We start from the raw sequence: 21,444 nt of genomic DNA on the forward strand, positions 1-21,444 counted from the left end.
AAATAATTGAGAAACTGTGCAACACGAGACAACTCCAGCGGTACACCATTAGACCCCTAAGAAGATGGGAAATATCCACTGGGAGAGTAATGGCAACATCTTATTGGTGACCATTAATTCCATGATTAATGGTCATAAGTGTAAGTGTATAATGCACTACTACTGATAACATATATGACCACCAGTGGGAGAACAGCAATGTTACTGTGGAATGCAGACAAGTTTTCACCTAGTTTTATGTTTAAAAAAAAAAAAAGAAAAATAATTTATTTCCATTTTTATTTGATGTTTTCAAATATAAAAAAGTCAAGATTCTTACACCTATTACCTCAAATAAGACCATGCAAAGCAATTCAAAGTGTATACAACAATCACCCCCCCCCCCCCCCTTCAGTTTTGCTGCTTTATACAACTGGGATCAACACCGGAAAACTGAATGGCAAGTGTCTGGTTGGAAAATCTCACCCCTTTACAAAAAACAAAAACCAACAACATGCAGAATAGTGGCTACTTTGTGTCTGCCAAGTCAATTTACAAATCTGTTATTTTATTTAGAAGGCAAATGGGACTGACAATTTTAGCTGTCCAATTTTATCCAACTACCCACAGAAAGCACAAATGACAGTCCCAACACTCTGTAATCTTTGGAAGGTTGAGATAGTAGACACTTTTTGTTATCTGTAGTAGAGTCAACTGTTGAGCCTGCAATGTAGGCTTTTTCTCTGAACAGAAATAAATCCTTAGGACCCTTCTGCTAATCTTGCTAGACTGAATTCCAGAAGAACAATGAAGAACCCCCCATTAGAAATCTAAAGTGTGACAACTGTAAATATTCTGTTGTAGTATACAAATTTCTGCTAGTTGCATAGACTAAGAACAGTTGGTTTGCTAAATGGCACTGAAGAAAATCCTGACTCTAGTGGCACTACTTTGTCCAAATGTTTCTGACCAAAGAAAATTATACAACAATATTTATAGGCTCACTTTTAAGAGATGGCTGACATTAATACTGTACATATTTTACAGGTCAAATACATAGTCTAAGAGTTTATAAAATAAGTTCATGCATCATTAACTCGAAGAATTTCATGTACAAGATACCCCCCCCCCCCAGTACTTGTGACAGCATTTTAGGTGGACACACTCCTATATACAAAAACAATCCAGTTTCTCTGCTGTGTTAAGTATGTAATTCAAAGAAATTTCAGGGATTACCCAGAACAAAAATCTTAGTCCATTGAAGACTGATAGAAAGTGTCAATCTGTGGGATTGAAAATGTTTCTCTTTTTAAAAAAACACCCAGAATACATAACCTCTGTACAAAAAAAATATAAAAATTCTGGATGATCATGTTTGATCACACTACATAATTTAGAATGAAATGTCATTGGTTAATTACTCATTCCTTTGACAGCATTAATTTGTGAACAAATGCTTGTTATCTACTTCAACTGCATTTATGGCACAAGATCTCATTTTTTAAAAGTGGCACCAATTTTCCTCAAGTGTAACAGCACTCTATTTTTAGCAGCAATTATATTTTTAAAGGTTAACAATTTGTAGAACAAATTGTATAACTAGTCTCATTTTCTTCTTGAAACTCACCAGTCACAATATTTACAAAAGGCTAATGTGTATATAGAGAATGATCCTGCCTTTGCCCCTCACCCTACATCTTATCTGTCCCCTCCTATCTCATCTCTGGCCTGCTTGGGGAAATACAGGAGTTCCAGACAAGGTACCTATGTATTTAAGTAATATTCTTGATTTCAATATGTATAAAGACAAGCATAAGACAAAAGAATTCTTAGTTCAGGCATGTTCCAGTGTCCCAAAAGTTAGTTATATGATAAATAGTACCTATTGACAATCTATAAGAGATGAGACATTCTAAAGGTGCCCGAATGATCTAAGTCTGTAACAGCTGAACAGCAAGAAGGCCATTTTAACTGAGACAGTCATCAGTAACTGGCATTTAACCTCTGCGGTTAGACTCCAAACGCACGTGTGGTTATTGGTAACCAACAAGTTGAACTGAAGAGGTGTCACTAAATTAAAAAACTGAAAAAATATTTTTAAAACACAACTTACACTGAGGGAAATTTGGTTCTCAGGTATTTATTCTGTGTAAAGAGATTACGGATAAAGAGAACTGGCAACTGGGCATGCTACTTTAAATTCTATGAGTCCAGGTATCATGGGAAGATGATGTATTTGCTACATGTGTTTGCTTACAACACCTCCCTAAAAATTGCCCACTCTAGAGTTAAAATTGTGTCAAAGGGCTATTGAAGAATAGAGGAATTATGCTAGTGACAATGCCAGTTTGTGAAAACTGAGACAAATGAGTTGACAAATTCCTGAAATTAGAAAATTACGTTTTGTCAAAATAGTTACTGGACCATACAGAAATAGTTCAAATATGGAATTTATGAATTAAAATTATGATCCTATGAAACAAATTTTTGAATGGACGAATACCAAGAATTTTTACAAATTCCCACAACAGAAGGATTTGTTGAATATGTTAATGCTGTGAATGTGAAAAGTTGGGGGCAGGTAAAATATAGCCCCAAGTAAAGTGATCTGACTGAAACCACAGATTGACATCAAATGGATAAAAACTGGAAAAAATGACAACCGAAACAATATGGAGAGTGGGGTTGGGAGCACAGTTAAGGCATCTAAAAAAAATTCCACATGGCTTTGGCTTATTAAAATATTTTACACTATTAAAAAAAATTGAAAGCATCTGAGAAACATGCAAATTGTTTGAAAGCCTTGCATGGCAAATTCAGACAGTTTGCAAGCGTCATTCAGATGTTTGCCAAGGACAATAAAGAAGCCCCTCCACATGAGACTGCACATGGTGGGAGCGGCCCTCTCAGTCTATCTCACACCAGAGGGCAAGCCAGAGGTCTGTGTGGCAGTTACAAACAGGGTGTTATTATCTGCAAGATCAGGGACTGTGGGATTTCCATTGGACGGAGAACAACCCAGCTTGAGCTTTTCCAAGTACTCTGCATGTACAGGCTTATGACACTGGAGAACTTTGATGGCATCTTCTACTTTGAACCACTCTCTCTTCCTTCCTAGAAAATAGTTAATGACATTGGTCACTATACAAGTCAAGTTTAAAAAGTAAGCCACACCCTATGAACAATGCTCCTCACTCTCCCCTCACAAATAATGATTATAATAATGATTATATTTTTTGGCATGGCTTATACAATATATTGAAGAATTTAAAAATAATTCAAATGGAGATATGTGTGGATCTTCCCCTTCTCTAAAAGAAAGGTAGCCAAAAATAATTTAAGACAAAATTGCATACAAGTATACAGACAATCCAGAGAACAAAATGAAAGGGAACATACCTATATTAACAGAATCTTCCCAATCTTCTAATATTTCAGTGACAGTAAGAACATAAACATATGTTCTATGCTTTCGGTCTTGGTTCTGCTTGAATATAAAGAGAAAAGCATTTTAATCTATAGGAGCTAGCCATGTACATATGGTATATATTTTTGAAAGAAAAAAATCAGTTGTGGCATACTGCTAAATTAGCATAGCCTATTTGCCAACATAGGCAAGTATACTCAGTTCTGTAATCCAGTACAGGAGTTTATATAAGAATGCAGTATCCCTACTCAGTTCAAAAAAATTCTTCTTAGGGCTTAATAAGACACACAGCACAGCCCTGCTAACCTAGACTAGGGCTTCTCAACCTTGGCCATGTATGGGTGAAGGGGTTGTTTTTTTGTTTTGTTGTAACGTATTTATTGATTTTTAGAGAGAAAAAGAGAGACAGAAACATCTATCTGTTTCTGTAGGTGCCCTGACTGGGGATTGAACTGGCAACCTCTGTATCGGAAAACACTTTAACCAACTGAGCTATCTGGCCAGGGTAGTGAATGGTTTTTTGAAAAACTAATTCAGTTGGTTTGAGATGAGGCCTAAGTATTGACAGTTTAAAAGCTTCCAGATAAACTATGCACAGCCAAGTTTGAGATTACCTGGGGTTAATCCAACTGTGGAACATTATATTCAGCCCTATATTCAAATTCAATTTTATCTTTTTCTAAAACTGTTACCTAGTCTTGTCTCTGGGTTTAAAATTAAACACAAGTTGACTTTAAGACAAAAGGGTTCACCTTTACCTCAACCAGAGTTAGCCTTGCTTGCTACAGTCTGAGACCACAGATCAGTTCCTTAATTTTTTTCTACCACAAACAACCTGAGTCATCCACGCATTCAAACAATGTATTATGTCTTTGGGAGGAAATAAGAATAGAAATAGACTACAGGTATCTCTTACTTAAACATTATTGTTTCTTATTTTTAAGAATTCATTATCTCTATGCCTGGAAAATAAACACGTTAATTATGCTATGTTTACAAATGCACTGAAATCAGGGGAAGGAATAGGACAATTCTAACCGTCTCTTATATTTTCTAAGGGGAAGTTACAATGATTACCATTTTCTGTTCAAATTCTACGAATTTAAATAGTAAAGCATTTAATACTATTACCTTCTCATGTTACATAAGCTTTATTTATAATGTAAGAAGTTTTCCTCAAAAATCTTGTCAGCATACTGACTTACAGAAAACTCTCAATATGTTTTTTATTTTAACCAGAAGATGGTGCTATGTAACCTGGTAAAGCAGTACTGAATTCTGGAGTTTGAAAGGTATCTTAAAAAAAAAAAAAACCAAAACACTTTTACTCTCTTTAGAATTACTGTATTCTGGGGATCAAATCTACCAAATGCTATACAATCAGAATTTTTTCTAAATTCCTGTAAAAAAAGTTTAAAAATAAAATTTCTATGGTTCTATCAGGACTGAGCTAAGCCTTTAATAGTATCTCGAAAAAAACCACAATGTATGGTACGCCATACACATCTAGGCCTGAATCTTGGGTGAATATCTGTTCGATATAAGGTTGGGCTTCATGGCTTGACCTCATTTCTCCCTACCTTCCACAGAATACCTACCACTTCCAAATTGCCTCCCCATAAATTCCATTCTGCATTCGGTAATAAGGGATTATTCAGAAGCAAATTCTATGCTTTTAACATCTACACTATATATCCAAGCTTTGTATCCTCACACAGCCCTTGAAGGTGAGTCAGTATGTGTATCAGCTAATGCAGGGGTCCCCAAATTTTTTACACAGGGAGCCAGTTAACTGTCCCTCAGACTGTCGGAGGGCCAGACTATAAAAAAAACTATGAACAAATTCCTATGCACACTGCACATATCTTATTTTAAAGTAAAAAAACAAAACGGGAACAAATACAATATTTAAAATAAATAACAAGTAAATTTAAATCAACAAACTGACCAGTATTTCAAAGGGAACTATGCTTCTCTCACTGACCACCAATGAAAGAGGTGCCCCTTCCGGAAGTGTGGCGGGGGCCAGATAAATGGCCTCAGGGTGCAGCATGCGGCTCGCAGGCTGTAGTTTGGGGACTCCTGAGCTAATGTCATGTGCTGAAGTTAAGGGTCCATTTCCAGACAGTATCACAAGACACTTCAGCCCTTAGTTACACTGAGGATAATATACTTCCTAAAAAGTCTATACCTAAACAGTATCTAGTGAGCTAAGAGATAAGTCTTCCTCCATCAACTCCATTGTATTGTCACATGGAAGTCATTACTATTGTAATAATGCTGTATATAGCTGATGGTACAGGAAAGTTAAGTAGTTTTTACTTCCTCCCTTCAAATTCTTATGGCTCACTTGGCCTACTGGTGTTAGAGGAATGTCTAAATTGAGGCTTCTGCCAGATTATCTGGCTGGTTAGGAAGGAATGATTAATTGTTTTATCAGCAAACCAAGGATTACTTTTGTAACTCACCTCAAATATGCCCAGGAGTCTGCCTAATTTTCCTTTGACTCCAGCCTATTAAAAAAAGATGAAATGTAAAGTTTTACCTTTTCATACCAAAATTTATATGAAAATTACTTTCTTACAGTCCCTCCCATACTAAACCTGTTTTTGTGACCTTTTCTGGCTGTGCTAAGATTCACAACTTGTGGTTTGTTATAACATGACTTCTTTTGTTCGACATGCAACTTCCTGTCGACCAGATTTATTATCACTCATTTTATAAGAAATGCCAAGGACTGACCAAAAATTAACTTACTTTCTACAAATTTAGGACAAACCTCCTGAATGAAAACAGACTTTTCTTTATAAACTGATACTCTTCCCCCCTTCTTACTTCAATGCCTATCTTTCTCTTCCCACACGCCTCAGGAAGTCCAATTCTTTATAGATGCTACTCTTCTACTGCAGAGTCCTCGTTATGCTCACCCAGTAAAAGGCTGAGCAGAACGTGAGTGTGCCCCCATTCAAATCCATACTGTGAAGCTATGGCCTGGTACATGCTGTCTTCTCTACCTCTATTGTGCCCTTTCCTCAGGAGGCTACTCATCTTGCAAGACCCATGCCTACGAAACCTCTCCAACTACACACTGAGGCCCAATGAGAGCTTCCGCATTTGTTCCCCTTTTTACACCCTGACTGCTGTTCAGTAACTTTTTTTTTTTAATTTTTTTTAATTTTTATTTATTCAGTTTTTAGAGAGGAGAGGGAGAGACAGAGAGAGGGAGAGAGAGAGAGAGAGAGACAGAGAGAGAGAAGGGGGGGAGGAGCTGGAAGCATCAACTCCCATATGTGCCTTGACCAGACAAGCCCAGGGTTTTGAACCGGCGAGCTCAGCATTTCCAGGTCGACGCTTTATCCACTGTGCCACCACAGGTCAGGCCTGTTCAGTAACTTTTTATGACACTTAATCTATGCTGTTTTGCCTGTGAATAAAAGCAAGTTGTGTACCATCAGGTATAAGAAGAGAAGCAGGCCATGTGTGTTTCTGTGTATTGTGTGTGCATGTGCCAGATTTTACTGAATTTTCAGAGAAAAGTAAAATAAAAGCATTTCTTACTCATTTAAAAAAAATCACAGTACACGATTTATGTCTCTGTATGTTGTTGCTCAGTGTAAACTAACTTTGCTGTGGGCAAGGTCATGTTATATAGACTGTTCACTGATCAGACATAGTGCCTGGCCAGGAGATGGCACAGTGGATAGAGTGTCGGACTGCGACACAGAAGAGCCAGGTTCAAAACCCTAAGGTCGCAGGTCTGAGCACGGGCTCACCAGCTTGAGCTCAGGGTCGCTAGATTGAGTGTGAGATCATAGACGTGACCCCATGGTCACTGGCTTGAGCCCAAAGGTCGCTGGCTTGAGCAAGGGGTCACTCATTCTGCTGTAGCCCCCCAGCCAAGGCACATAAGAGAATGCAATCAATAAACAAGGAGCTGCAATAAAGGATTGATGCTTCTTATCTCTCTCCCTTTCTGTCTGTCCCTCTGTCTCTGTCAAAAAAAAAAGTTAAACTAGTTAAAAAAATTAATCATCCATGTGATCTAAGGCCTTCTTGCCTTCTCAGTGTACGTAAAAGTGTCTTTTTTTGTGAACCAGGAGACTGTCTGTACAATCCCAACACAGTCTGTGTGAAAAGGAAATGCAAACCGCTGTCCACCTCACCTCTTCATACACCTCCCTCACAGCGGCACCGCCAGGCTCCTCCTCCGGCTCCATACCTCCTCCCGGGACAATCCACTGGTCTGGGTACCGACTGCTACTCACCAACAGCACCTGTAAGACCCACCATAACAGTACACTCAGCCTCAGCAGCAATGGCTGGACAAGCCCTTTATAAGACTGTAAATTTCAGTAAAATTATTAGGGGTACACAGTATACCTCAAAAAAGCACTTGATAGCCTTTGTAAACACTGTCTCTGTGAATTCAGAATTCAACAATAACATGATTTCATCACTAAATAATTCTTACCTAATTAAATCATTTAAGCTACCAGATTCAATTAGTAAAACTCTCTCATTCTTAGATATTAACAAAGGATAAAGGCAGAGACCTCATTTACTAGCCCCAGAGCCGTGTGCAGTCAGATCCATTATTCTCTCGTCACAAAATCTTATCCTTCCAAACTTAAGGCTATGAAACCACAGGCAGGTCATCCTGTTCCTTCATCTATAACAGGTAAGAATACTTAGAAAGTAATAGACACTGGAAGAAAGGAATATGGCCTGACCTGTGGTGGCGCAGTGGATAAAGCATCAACCTGGAAATGCTGAGGTAGCCGGTTTGAAACCCTGGGCTTGCCTGGTCAAGGCACATATAGGAGTTGATGCTTCCAGCTCCTCCCCCCCTTCTCTCTCTCTGTCTCTCTCCTCTCTTTCTCTCTGTCTCTCTCCCTCTCTCTCTCCTCTCTACAAATGAATAAATAAAAAAAAAACAACCAAACAAAAACAGAAAGCAATATGGAAATTCATGTAAAGCCAATGCTGGGTACAGAGAGAGAACTCTTGTTATATATTTTTATTCTTAAGATTAGATGGAAAGAGGCACCCTTCATGTTCTAAACCTATATAAATTAGCAAAAGTCGCTCCATTTTGATAACAAGCAGCTTTAACTTATGATCTAACTAAGAATTGTAAGGCTATATAGCCTACTGCCTGTTCCTGAAACAAGTATTATATATCCATCTTCTAAATGAAAACTTGTAGGCTAAGTTAGATTGAAATTCACCCCAAGTTAAAAAAAAAAAGAAAAGAAAAAGTCTATGATAAACAACTAAATGGCATTCATAAGAATAACAGATGTCTTAACTGACCTGAGCAAAAATGTTTGTAAAATTACCTTAGTACACTGCCTTCAAATAAATGTACACAGTTCTCTTCTCACATGATAAATTAATCAATTCAAAGCAAAGTGTATTCCCGGGTGTAGGTCCTACCTTTCTGTCACGCACGCCAGTAGTTCTATCTGCCAGCTCCCTCCCTGCGACCAGACAAACTGTGGGCCTGGAGAACTCAGACAGCACAGGAGTCGCCTCCTCCTCAGGATTTCCCCAACTGGAAAGTTCCAGGTTCACAGTAGTTTGCCAACTCCCAGCTTTCCCCCAAAAGCCTCTACAATGTTGAAGTGGAGGCTAAGGTAAGACCTACTGAGGCACATAACCTCAACTCTAAAAAAAAGCAGGCACCTTTGCCTATGGACATACCATCACCACAGAGCAGTGAGCAATAATGCCAAGGGGCCTGACACTGTTATTCGTTCGTGATCTGAATGGGACTCTCCTGCTCCCACCAGCATCATTCCTCCAAGGAAATAACTGACTAAACAGTGGAAATCAAGAGAAAGCACCGTATATTAAATTAACACAACGGCTAACAAAGCCTTTGCTAAAATACTAATTGCTGATGTCTAAACACAGTATTATTGGGGAAATAAAATGTGAAGTCTTAAATTTAAACTCTCCTAAGTATTATATTAGCAAATAGGGCTTAGATGTCAAAATTGGGAACTAAAAAGCCAGGATAAACATATCTAGCAAGAATCTATGGTATTCAAAGGCTTTTGCCCAATATCAAGACTGGCAAATGAATGCAGGTTTTTAAGTTAAAACAAAAACGTTTCAAGTACACAAGCATTCTATCTTGCCACAAGGGAGAAGGAAATGAAAACTTCTGGCGCTGACTGCACAGTTGAGGGCTGTTTTCCTGGTCACAAGGTGTGGGTTAGGGATAGCCCGATTTCTACTACCTGGATGAAATTCTCTCTAAGCAACTTCCTTGATTACCTTCATAATAAAACAGAATAGTGCAGGTGGCCTGCCACCAGACACTGGAAAAGTACATCTACTCTTAGAAAACAGGCGGTTTTAAAACCATAGATACTCGTAATGTTTGAATCCTGAAAAAATAAAATTCAGTGTCATGTATCTAGGTCAATGGCTGTTATATTCCATTTGTCCAAGATAAGAGCTAAATTATAGAAGGTTAATAATGTTGAAAACCAATTAGTATAGCCTGTGTCTGCTTTTCTGAACTAGTATATAAGCTTCCAATTTGATACCAAACACTTATCTACAGGATTTCATTAACATATGACTAAACTTCTCTTCCAAAGTCAGTGACATGGAACCCCTCCCTGCATGGTTCAACATCTCCCTTGGTAAGTTACTATTTAGAAAGCCTCAAGAAAACAGATTTATATAAGTTTTGGACAAATGAGTTAGCTGAAACCAAGAACATACTGTGCACTGCTATTCTAAAATGATTCAATTGGATCAAGCCATTAACTTGAAATACATCTTTTAAATGATCAATTTAAATGAGTAATTAATACCCATGTACAGAAATGATCAATGTCTGAACTACTAGCTTAAGAGTTGGATAAGGAGACTGGTGATGGCACAGCTCTGAAAACCAGTCTGTTTCATTAAGTACTTGCCTAGTCATCTTCAGTACCTCTTTCCGAGTTCAAATGAGGTCGTGGCCACATTTTTGTATGGAACAAAGGGTGATAATTAAGAAAGAACTGAGGGATATACTCCATTGACAAGAGTAAACAGAGCTATGGCATGGGTCAGTCAGGGCAGAAAAAATGAATCTGAGTAGCACACACAGAGACAAGGACAATTAAACTGCCTCCAACACACTGGGCAAACCTAGACTACCATATCCCGAAGCATAATTACTCAATAGCCCCCCCCCCCAAAGCCATCGAAACACTTCGAGAATATCCCCAATCTGCTAGAATCTATAATACAGCTTTAGCATGCTAACTAATGCTCTGAAAGTAGTATTACTTAGGCTAGGATGTTTTGACTTACACCAAAATTTGGGTTATGTCACCGTCACGGGAACAGAACTGTGTCATAACCCAAGGACCCCCTGTATATCAAAAAAAAATCACAGCCTGTTAGTTCAGTGACAAGATAAGAGAGATGAAAGTAGGCATTCAATGTTCAGGATAAGCTAGAGCTGAACCCAAAGAAAACATTTATGAAAAGGAGGCTAGTCAGCCCTGGCCAACTGGCTCAATGAATAGAGCGTTGGCCCAGTATGTGGATGTCCCAGGTAAGATCCCTGGTCAGGGCACACATGAGAAGTGACCGACCATCTGCTTCTCTTCCCCTCTCGCAGTCAGTGGCTCAATTGGTTTGAGTGCTGGCTCTGGGCGCTGAGAAAAGCAAGGGTGGTCCAAGCATAAGCCCCGGACTGGGTTGCCGGGTGGATTCCCATTGGGGCGCATGCAGGAGTCTATCTCACTATCTCCCCTCCTTTCACACAAAAAACAAACGAACAAAAAACCCCAAACAAACAAGAGGCTAATCAACCCATCAGACTGCAGACTTCAACTTGAACCCTACTCAAACTCCAAAGCCAATGCTGTCAGAGTGGTGAAAAGTGAAGACATTTCTTCTTCGATGCAACCTGACCACTTTCGTATAAGCATTCCTCCTACTACCCTATCAGACCTTACCCCTCTTTTCACATACTGAATGACTATCAGAATAAAATATTTACTTGGCATTACTGAAGAGTCACTTCTCAAACTTGTCTCTTTTTCTTAGATATTAATGTTTTAAACATTTGGAATAGAAGTATTTAAGTAGTGACATGGTCAACTTGGAAACAGCCCTGTACCTGTGAATTGAAATGATCTGTATTATAGATTCTGTACCCTACAATGCCCAATAAATCCTTCACGATGGGGAGATGGAAGAGTGTATAAACTAAAAAGACTGTTCAAATTCTGTGCATTTCAGAAGCTAGAGGTACATGGGATAGTCCTCTACAGCAAGTGGCCCCAAAGTGCCCTTTGAATTTCATCTTTTACTCTTACAACTGCCCTTGGTCAAGGCCTGCCTCTGGGAACCACTAGCCACTGCAGATGACTACTTTCCCAGCAAAAACAAAACTTTCCAGAGAACCTCTTCAGTGAGCCCAAAATCTAAGAATGAAGAGTTTTATTTTGTGAATTTCAACTATTTAAAGCTGTTTTGGGGTGCTTTTCTTGCTTCCCCCATTATTATCATGACCTAGGTTACCTCCAGAGCCATGGCCCAGGGGAAGTATAGTGTGTGTTCTTGGGAGTATGGGGGGAAGTACCTGTGCATCCCCCACCCCACCCCAGCTCAGCTGCTCTGAAACATAAACTGCCCTCTCTTAGAAAAAAGTCAGCTCTGCTCGGACAGCTAGTTGGTTAGATTCAGAGTATTGTCCCAATAAGCGAAGTGTGCAGGTTTGATCACTGGTCAGTGTACATACAGAAACAGATAGATGTTTCTGTCTCTCTCCCTTCTCTCTCTCAAGACAAAAAAAAAAAAAAAAAAGAAAAGAAAAAAGCTTTTAAGACTGTTTTGTCAATGTTTCTCACTTGCAATTGTGCCTGGATGGCACCCAGGATCAAACCATTTCTATTTCTCCCTCAAACACTCTAACCTATTTTGTTGCCAGATCATTCTCAAACTTGAATATATCTAAAATTTAAATGTTAGTTGTTCTAAACTAAAAGTCTCTTTCTTGCCTAGCAATTCTTCAGGCTTACACGGAAAGTGCTCTTTCCAACAATGATTTAACACACGCTGCCGCTCAACCAGACTACTGCAACACCAAGTTTTGCTCTGGGATGTTTGGTCCTTCCTTTCCCACTCACTGAAATCCAACTCCAAATGACTCACACTGGATCTGAACCCTGGAGCACCTGATGGCACTTTCATCTTACTTTTTTCCCCTTTTTATCAGTAATTTATCTAACCTCCTACCACAAAATATGTTCCTTAGGAACTGACACTTCTTATCTTTGCATTCTTGTTAAAACTATCAACCATGCAAAATATGTTCAAAGGAATCCATTTATTACATTTTGTGAATGTATGCCCTCCTTCACTGCACAAGCACAGTATCCCAGCTACTCTGTGGGACATGTATTTGTGGGCTTGTCTGGAACTCCACTTGCCTAAAGAAGGGTGGTTCCACACAGAAGCAACTAGCTGAAGAGAGGATGGTCAAATGAACATAGATTAAGAAATAAACAACCTGAGCTCTAAGTGATCTGCCAGCTTCTGTGACCTTGATAGTAAGTTACTTCTGTTGCCCAACTTCTTCCTCTACAAATGTCATGACTTAGCTCACAAGGCAAAACAATATAAAATGGGAAAATATGTAAAACCACCCCAAAAGTATACAGACTTGTTAGAATAACCTTCACTCCTACAACAACCAGCTCAAAAGAGCTGAGAACTCTGTCAGTACAGGGACAGCCAGCTTGATCACTGCATTGCATAGCTTTCTGGGGTCAAACAGCAATTACTATTTTATTTTAATTTACAATCTATAAATATTTCATCATAAAATAAAGCATACATTTAAATCTTCCAACCAGGATGCAGGTATTCTTAACCTAGCAGGTGAAAATGAAAACTCACCTATTAGCTAGAGAGGTGGGTTCAGGCTGGTTTGTATCCTATCCTTGGAAAGCTAGCAATGTAATTTCAACAGAATGCAAAAAATTCATAGCAAAACACCAAAATGTCCAGGAAAGGTAACTAACAGGGTTCATTCCATAATTATTGTGTAATAGAAGGAGCCCCTAACTATACCCAACTAGAGAAATGAGGGTGATCCTGAGGTGCTAAACCAGACAATAAAAGTGGCCAGGCATTTCATAGCCCAGAGCCCCCTCCCTTAAAGTATATTCTCTAAAAAACTGATTCACTTGATTTCTCAAGTGAATCAATATGCCAGAGATTACCAGATTTACAAAGTTTTATGTAATGGATTTATCTAATAAACTCTCCAAATCTTCCTCCTTACTCTGTTTTATCTAATGGCACTAGTAGTCTTTATTACAGTAGACAATTTCCCAGCACAAGTTTATCTGCTAAGGCAATTTCTGAAGGTCTCAGACTTTGCTTTACCATTCACATAACACAAACCATTTCAATTTCCTCCCATTTCCCATATTTTCCCCTGGGAGCTGTGCTTTACAAAGCCTGGATTCTAAGTTCATGTTATGGCAAGACTTCAAAGTCATTCCTTTCAGAAAGGCCTCCAACTCAGCCTCACAAAATCTCACTCATTCAGCAAACAGTGTGCACCCAATTGCTATGGGCTGGGCCTTGTGCCAAGAGCACAGCATCAGCAGTGGGGACCAGAGGCCTGACTCTACCACTTAATTATGTCATTATGTCAGTACTTATGCTCTGCAACTGTCTCCTCACCTATAAACCAGCACTAAGAGGATTGAGCGTAACAAACTTAAAGGTCTTCAGGCAGTGCCCAGCACATTTTAAGCCCTCAACTAAGAATGTGATTACACAACAGAGAGCATATCAGACAAGATCCTTGACCTATCTTGATCACTTTTGGCTATTATTTTTTTTTTATATTCAAAGTTTGCTTTGTCCTCATGTGGTTCTTCCCTCAAGGACCTTCTAATCATTTTTTTAAAATAAAATGCACTAATGCTTGTTGACTTTATTCTGTAAATGTTAAAAAAACCTCTTCCATTCTACTTTCTAGTTCTCCTAAGTAGGCCCAGCTCATAAACGGCCCAGTTTCTTTTGAAAACTACTTCAAAATGTAGGTTTAACATTTAAAGTCCCCCAGCACTGACCATCACCAAAATGTTTGATTTCCTTAAAAAGTACAAAGACAAGAGTTTGAAGAGCACCATTCTGCAGGACTTTGATTTCTGTTAGCATGCTAAGAACTAGAACTGAGTGTACGCTGTCATCCTAAGTACAGGGTCTGGCAATAAGGGAGCCATTAAATCCTCATCTCCAACCTGAGCCTGGCATTCTATCGTACACAGTTGGTTATGGAAGCACAACTCAGAATGTTATCCCCTTACCCCCACCCCCGGGGTCTAATCTTTAGGAGTGGCAATGCTAAGATCTACACTGGCTATCAATCAACTATTACTGCCCTAAGCAAATTTAAAGCTGTGAGACATTTTTAAAGTAAGTAAATGTAACTGAAGTAAGTAAAAACTGCTCTCCAGGGAAGCCTATCAACTCAATGCAGACAGAAAAATTACCGATTGACTGCTTACTCTTAAAACAAGAAAGACAGTTCCTCTCCAGCTGTCAAACCAAGAAAAGTAAAGTAAAGCAGCTTTGATAAATATACTGAGAGCTAGAGATTACTGTCTGAAAATGGCAACTCCGTCCACCTCTGGTCCATCTCCCTTCTGGCGTTATTCCACATTTTTCACTAACCATTTTTTTCTGCAGTCAGAAAACTTTAAAAGAGATCTTTCAAAAAAAAAATCAAGTATAATTATGACAAGAGCTTGTGAATTAAACAAACCACTTAAACGTGGGTCCAACAGAACTAGAACGAATGGGTTTTTATTTAAAGCACGGGACTTTGGCGACTTCACAAACCAGCCTAGATTTAATACGAAACCGCACATGTAATATGGAAGGGAAATGTCTGAGGCAAAAAGGCTGGGGCTGCAACGCTCACGCCATTTCTACTGCCTCTTTCAGCGCTCGGGCTCAGCTCGCGCGTTAGTAAGATGGTGACGGGACCGACAGTGCAGGGGCCTTCCCGGGGCCAGGAGGCGGCTCGGCCTCCGGTCCGGTCCTCACCACGGCCAAGTCGGAGGACGCTAGGCTGGGCGAGCCCCTTTGTCTCGTCTATCAGCCCAGCGAAAACTATGGAGGAAGGAGGGAGGGAAGGAAGGAGAAAAAGAAGGAAGAAGGAGGGAAGGAGGGAAGCAGGGAGGGGAGAGGGGCTGCTCGCCCCAGACCCGCAGCCAGGAGGGGCAGCGGGGCGAGGGCAGAGCGCAGAGCCGGGGCGTCCCTGCCGCCTGGTGCCCCCGCAGAGAGCACGGGGCGCCGGCCCGCTCACCTCGTCCTCCTGCTCGCTCCGGAAGCACAGGCACGCCGCCCGCTTCTTGAAGCCCTCGCGGTCATAGGTCCGCGTCTGGTTGGGCTTGAACTTCATCATAGAGGCGGGCTCTTGCTGCCGCCCCGGCTCCGGCCGCAGCTGATGTGGCCCGGCCGCCGCCACCCCGCCGGGGAGTGGGGGCGAGGGCGAGTCGGGCGCAGGGGTGTCTGGAAGCGAGGCGGCGGCGCGGGGAGGGGCAGCGAGGCCGGTCAGTCTCGGTGCCGGCGGCCGCTCCGACGCGGGGCAGGGCGTGAGCGCGGGTCACTGGAGCCTGGGTGCCGGGGAGGAAGCGCCGCCTGTACCCGGGCGTCCACAGCTCTCCATGGAGCTCGCCGCCTGCTCGCCTCTGCTCCCGTCTGTCCTCGTCGCCGCCGCCGCCGCCGCCGCCACCTCGGGAAGAGCGAGGCTGGATGGTTGCGCCACGAGGAGTCGGTTGCAGAGACGCGCGCCGACTGAGTAGCAGCACCGCCCCCTCCACCCTGTTTAAGTGGGCCCGCGCACGCTCCACCCCCGCGCGCGCCAACGCGCCTGCGTGCCGGGACCGTGGCGTGGGGAGGGGCCGGGATGAGTAGGGGCGGGGCCTAGACCTCCCGAAGTCCCGAGTTCGGCGTGGTGCTCCAACCCTACGCCGGATGGCCGTGCCCGCGAAAATGCCAGTGAATGGAAGGAAGCAGACCCCCTACCCCACTGTTTGTACATCCTGCGACCTTCTCCGTGATGGCCTTAAATTCCATCTCCGTGAGACGGCTGTCGCTACACACATCCTCAGCGAAGTTGCACCGTGGTCAGGAAATGCCAGGAGGTATCACAGTGATTGCAGTCTTCTCGGTACTGTGTAGACTTGTCCACAATTCTCCCCGAAGGGAGGGAGAGAAAAATGAGGCCTAAAAAGGTGAAGACATTGGTGAAGAGCTTTTATTGTTTCTGTTTGTTTTCCAGAAGGAGGGGAGAAGGAAATATGCCCCATCCCCTTTTGAATGGGTGGTTGAGTAGTGTTTTTATTCTTTCAAGAGTCAGCTCAACCTTAAACATTTCTTCACATAACCTCTCCGCCTGTTTCGCACCGTCCAGAATGTATTTCTTAATGCTGGCAATGGCTAATATTTACTAAGTAGTTTTCTTGTGTATCCTATGCTAACAGGCGCAGCTAGGTGCTGGGGCCACAACACTAACTATAGTGGGATGTCTGCTATTTGAGAGCCGGAAGTCTCCCAGGGACTTGGGACAAACAACCTGTGGATTTCAGAGTGTCACACAGGGGCTAAGATAGGAGCCAAGAGGCTTGGTAGCAATCAAGTGAATCCTTTCCATCCTGCTGTTCCCACAGAGGCCGGGCTGCTTAGGCCCAGGCATCCAGGCACAACTGAATGTTTTTTTACTCCTGGAGGCCTACTGTGTGCCAGGCACTGACGTCTAAAACCAGCCCTCACCCTTCCAGGATTGTAGGTAGGCACCTGAAAGCAGGTAGTCAAATATTAAAAAGTTATACAGGTACATGTAAAATTACAAATGTGATAAGGTGGAAGGTGGTAAAGGGTTTCATAGTGATACGTGACCAGATCTGCAAGTCAGAAAAGGCTTCCTGAGGCAGCCTGGTGGTAGCTGGGGGGGGGGGGGGGGGGGGGCACAGGAGGAGGGGGAGGAGCGAAATAGACTTAGAAGAGCCTACCCTGTTTCCCAAAAATAAGACCCAGTGCAATTTTTTTCAAGCTTAGAAATATAAGGCCTCCCCTGAAAATAAGACCTAGCGCTTCTTTAGCAAAAATTAATATAAGACACTGTCTAATTTTCAGGGTAACAGGGTAGTGAATTTTCAAGACTAAGGGATCTGGGACTTAGGCAATGTACAGGGGAGGAGGGAGCAAGGGGAGTTTGTAGAAATGAAAGAAAAAGGGCAGCAGACAGGTTCGGGGAGAGCTGGGCTCCATCCCTGGCTCAGAGAGGTGTGAGGCCTGACAACTGAGAACCTGGAGGCTCCTGGAGAGCTGAGAGCAGTGCATTGGTCTGTCTTCCCGTTCTAGATTCCCACCTCCTTTAAGTTCAGGACTTCTGTACTAACTGGAATTTCTTACCCCCACGGCCTAGCAAGTACAAACTTTGTAAAATGAGTTAATGTTGAATAAGTGATTTAAAAATGAAGTTTTACCACAGCACAGTTAGAAATCTTATCAAGTCTGTGCAGACATAAGCCTTAGCTTTCTCATGGAAGCCACTGAAATTTATTTCCAGATTTGCAAATAGAGAACACACCTAGCTAGGAACTCTAGTAAGGCATATACTTTTTAGATAATTGGTTACAACTGATAAAGTAATTAATCTCATCATAGTCTTTTTCAGTGACAACAAAGATTACAGTAAGTTTCTCTGTACAACACTTCAAAGTTCTGACTTGCTCTGTGGTGGTGCAGTGGATAAGGTATTGACCTGGAACACTGAGGTTGATAGGGAACTCCAAAAGTTAGAAATTTGTTTTTAGTAATAGCTTTTTAGTTGTTATAAGTAGGAGACATTTAAGGGTTAGGAAGTAGTCAATCTACTTGTTCTCTCTTAATGGCTCCCCTGCCTATCCTTTGAAATGTAGCAATAAGATTACTGTAAGGCCACCATCACAGCCCTGCCCATGCATTTAATTCGGACAGTAATGAAACAATGGAGCCAAGAACTGGTGGGCCATTACCTTTAATCCTAGCTCATACCCAGCGGGCGAGAAATACACACAGTGGGAAAACACTTCCCTTTCCATTCAGGACTCCCAAAGCCACTGACTCATCCGAATATTCCTAGAATCAAAGGTTTCTACCTCACCAGCCTTATGAGCCTCTGTTCCCTATCTCCTTCTCTCTACACAAACTCTGCACAAACTGTCTTCAGCACTCCACCATCTTGGCTGATTCTCCTCTGCAATGCTAATTTTAAGAACAGAGAGAGAGAGAGAGAGAGAGAGAGAGAGAGAGAGAGCGCCCCTGGTCTCCCTTATTTTATAGTGTAGAAACTAAAGCCTTAAAGCCAGTATACAAATAAGGAAGTCTCTGATACAAAGCTACTTATCTGACGCATAAATGGGATTCCTCATAAGAGTGCACCACCCCACATCATGCAACAGTCAAGGGTGTGGAGAAAAGCTTAGTTTTGAGAAGATTTTAGTATTAGAAGGATTTTGAAAAGATCTTAGTATTAAAAGGGTGGGAAAGGCTTAGTCTTAAAACTAAGCCTTAAGGCCTGACCTGTGGTGGTGCAGTGGATAAAGCATCGACCTGGAAATGCTGAGGTCGCCAGTTTGAAACCCTGGGCTTGCCTGGTCAAGGCACATATGGGAGTTGGTGCTTCCAGCTCCTCCCTCCCTGTCTCTTCTCTCCTCTCTCTCTCTCTCTCTCTCTCTCTCTCTCTCTCTCTCCCTCTCCTCTCTAAAAAATGAATAAATAAATAAATAATAAAAAATTAAATAAAAAAAACCCTAAACCTTAAGCCAGTGGCTGGCAAACCGTGGCTTCCAGTCCACATGCGGCTTTTTGGCCCCTTGAGTGTGGCTCTTTCACAAAATACCACATGTAGGCGCTACATCAATAAGGAATGTGCCTACCTATATAGTTTAAGTTTAAAAAAATCGGCTCTCAAAAGAAATTTCAATGTTGTACTTACTGTTGATATTTGGCTCTGTTGACTAATGAGTTTGCTGACCACTAAGGCTTAGGCTATAAGGACCTTGCCAATTTACAGCCTGTCTCTCATACCCAATGCAAACCATAAGCAAGAAAATATATACATCATATTTATAAACTTATTTGACTAACAATTACCTTTGTAAGAATGTCAGGAAAAACTCATGTTGGGAAGGGACCTGACAATTAGGGGAGTTTAAATCACAATAGTTGTTTATAAAAAAACCTAGACACAGGATTTACTGTGAAAAGTTAAAGCCTGTAAATTAATTAGAAACTTAGTTCACCAATCCTAAATCTTTACTTTGTATCCTAAGGAAACAGGGAGTCTCTTCTCAGATGGTCCCGGAGGTGCCAGGTCCCGGCTGTTCCTGGGAGACACCGGACCCCAGCTGTCTTGAAGATTTACCAAGGACACCAGATAGGAGCAGGCTGACTGGGTCTGTGCTACATCAGAGGAACTTGCAGAGGAGATGTTTCTGCAGCTGACCCCCACCTCCTGCACATGGTTACAGGACTAACTGCATGGACTTTTTACTTTTTTATTTTTTCCCCTTGAACCCTATAAAAACTGCCAGCACCAGGAGAGTGTTAAGGCAGCTCTGTGGCCAGGACTCTCCTGCCTTCTCAGGTCTACCAGTATTTCTTTTTTTTTTTTTAATTTTTTAAATTTATTTATTTTAGAGAGGAGGGGGGAGATAGTGAGAGAGCGATAGAGAGAGAGAGAAGGGGGAGGAGCAGGAAGCATCAACTCCCATATGTGCCTTGACCAGGCTAGCCAGGGTTTTGAACTGGCAACCTCAGTGTTTCCAGGTTGACGCTTTATCCACTGCGCCACCACAGGTCAGGCTCTACCAGTATTTCTGATTAAATGACACACCTTGTACCTACTCGGTCCTCATCTCTCTTTATTTTGCAAAAGGATTGACAAGTAATCCCAAATCCGGCTTTGTTTCCAGTTACAAGATAGTGGATTCAAAACGCTGGGCTTGCCCGGTCAAGGCACATAGGAAAAGCAACTACTGTACTATGAGTTGATGCTTCCTGCTCCTCCCCACCCTTCCTTTCTCTCTTTCCTCTCCCTAAAATCAATAAATGAAATCTAAAAAAGCAAAGAACAAAAAGCCTCTTCAAAGGTCTGGCTTCTAGCTGATATTCAATAAATACTAGTTGATTAAATGTTGGTTCACTCAAGACTTTCCCATTCAGTAATTACAGGAGGTGAGGCTCGAATCAGAATTAAATGAGGAAGAAAGGAAAATGTCCTGAACCAAATCCACAAGGGGAGGAAAAGCAGCAGCGCAACACCAGTGAGCATGAGCATGGATGGGACCACTTGCTTCAGGTTCCAGACCACTGGGTGTGGTTAGAAAGATCCTAAATTCAGGTCCCACATGAACTGATTACTATATGTAGCTTTTCCCACCTCTCAATTAGGTATTTGATTTGTACTGTCTTGTACAAGAACACAAAGGGTCTGAAAGTGCTTTCAAAAGGATAAAGTATTTAAAGTAACATAAGATGTTATTAACAAGAAAATTGTCATTGGATACCTCATTCTATCTTCCCTCAAGGAGTATTGTAGAGGACCAGGTGCTTGGAGAGGGTTCTGAATTTTCACACTGAGGGAGAGGGTCTTAATTTAAAAGGAATTCCGCAACAAACTATTTAACCTGAAGAGTGCTTTGACACTATAAATAAACACTTCCCTCCCACTTTTTTGTTAATTAACTAATTTATTAGATTTTTACAATTATTTGAGAGGGACACAACAGAAAAGGAAACGTGTGACCAAAATGAGGGATTAGAGAAAGGCTGAATTTTAGATGCTGGGTTTTCATTTTCCTATGTCAGTTCCTCAGTAATAGGGTGCACACCCCAACCCAAGCTCTTTGTATTGTCGAACATGTATTATGCATCAAAAATGTGCTTAGGACTTGACTGGTGGTGGCGCAGTGAATAGAGTGTTGACCTGGGACTCTGAGGACCCA

At 41.5% G+C, this 21,444-nt stretch overlaps 1 protein-coding gene across 2 annotated transcripts; it reads right to left on the bottom strand.

Moving 5' to 3' along the window:
* Positions 1-265: 265 nt before the first annotated feature.
* NUDT4 (nudix hydrolase 4) lies at positions 266-15,886 on the bottom strand. Of its 2 annotated transcripts, none has more exons than XM_066257759.1 (5): positions 15,756-15,886; positions 7,570-7,680; positions 5,875-5,919; positions 3,379-3,463; positions 266-3,093 (listed from the first exon to the last, which is right to left on the bottom strand). In XM_066257759.1, exons 1-5 carry the CDS (start codon positions 15,852-15,854, stop codon positions 2,891-2,893), a joined length of 543 nt encoding a protein of 180 aa, XP_066113856.1. In that variant the 5' UTR covers positions 15,855-15,886; the 3' UTR covers positions 266-2,890. The 2 variants fall into 2 exon arrangements, with proteins under 2 accessions (XP_066113856.1, XP_066113855.1); XM_066257758.1 differs by having other exon boundaries at positions 3,379-3,466.
* Between the last annotated feature and the right edge of the window lie 5,558 nt (positions 15,887-21,444).

Source organism: Saccopteryx bilineata, chromosome 2 (genome assembly GCF_036850765.1).
Source record: "Saccopteryx bilineata isolate mSacBil1 chromosome 2, mSacBil1_pri_phased_curated, whole genome shotgun sequence".
Taxonomy (NCBI): domain Eukaryota; kingdom Metazoa; phylum Chordata; class Mammalia; order Chiroptera; family Emballonuridae; genus Saccopteryx; species Saccopteryx bilineata.

What these genes read in the sequence shown, in the direction of transcription:
- NUDT4 (XM_066257758.1), bottom strand. Translation starts at nt 15,854, where the DNA reads ATGATGAAGTTCAAGCCCAACCAGACGCGGACCTATGACCGCGAGGGC. An exon ending in GGAGCGAGCAGGAGGACGAG is followed by an intron (nt 7,681 to 15,755) that starts GTGAGCGGGCCG and finishes TGGGTCTTACAG; the next exon opens with GTGCTGTTGGTGAGTAGCAG. An exon ending in GGAAGATTCTGTTAATATAG is followed by an intron (nt 3,094 to 3,378) that starts GTATGTTCCCTT and finishes ACTATTTTCTAG; the next exon opens with GAAGGAAGAGAGAGTGGTTC.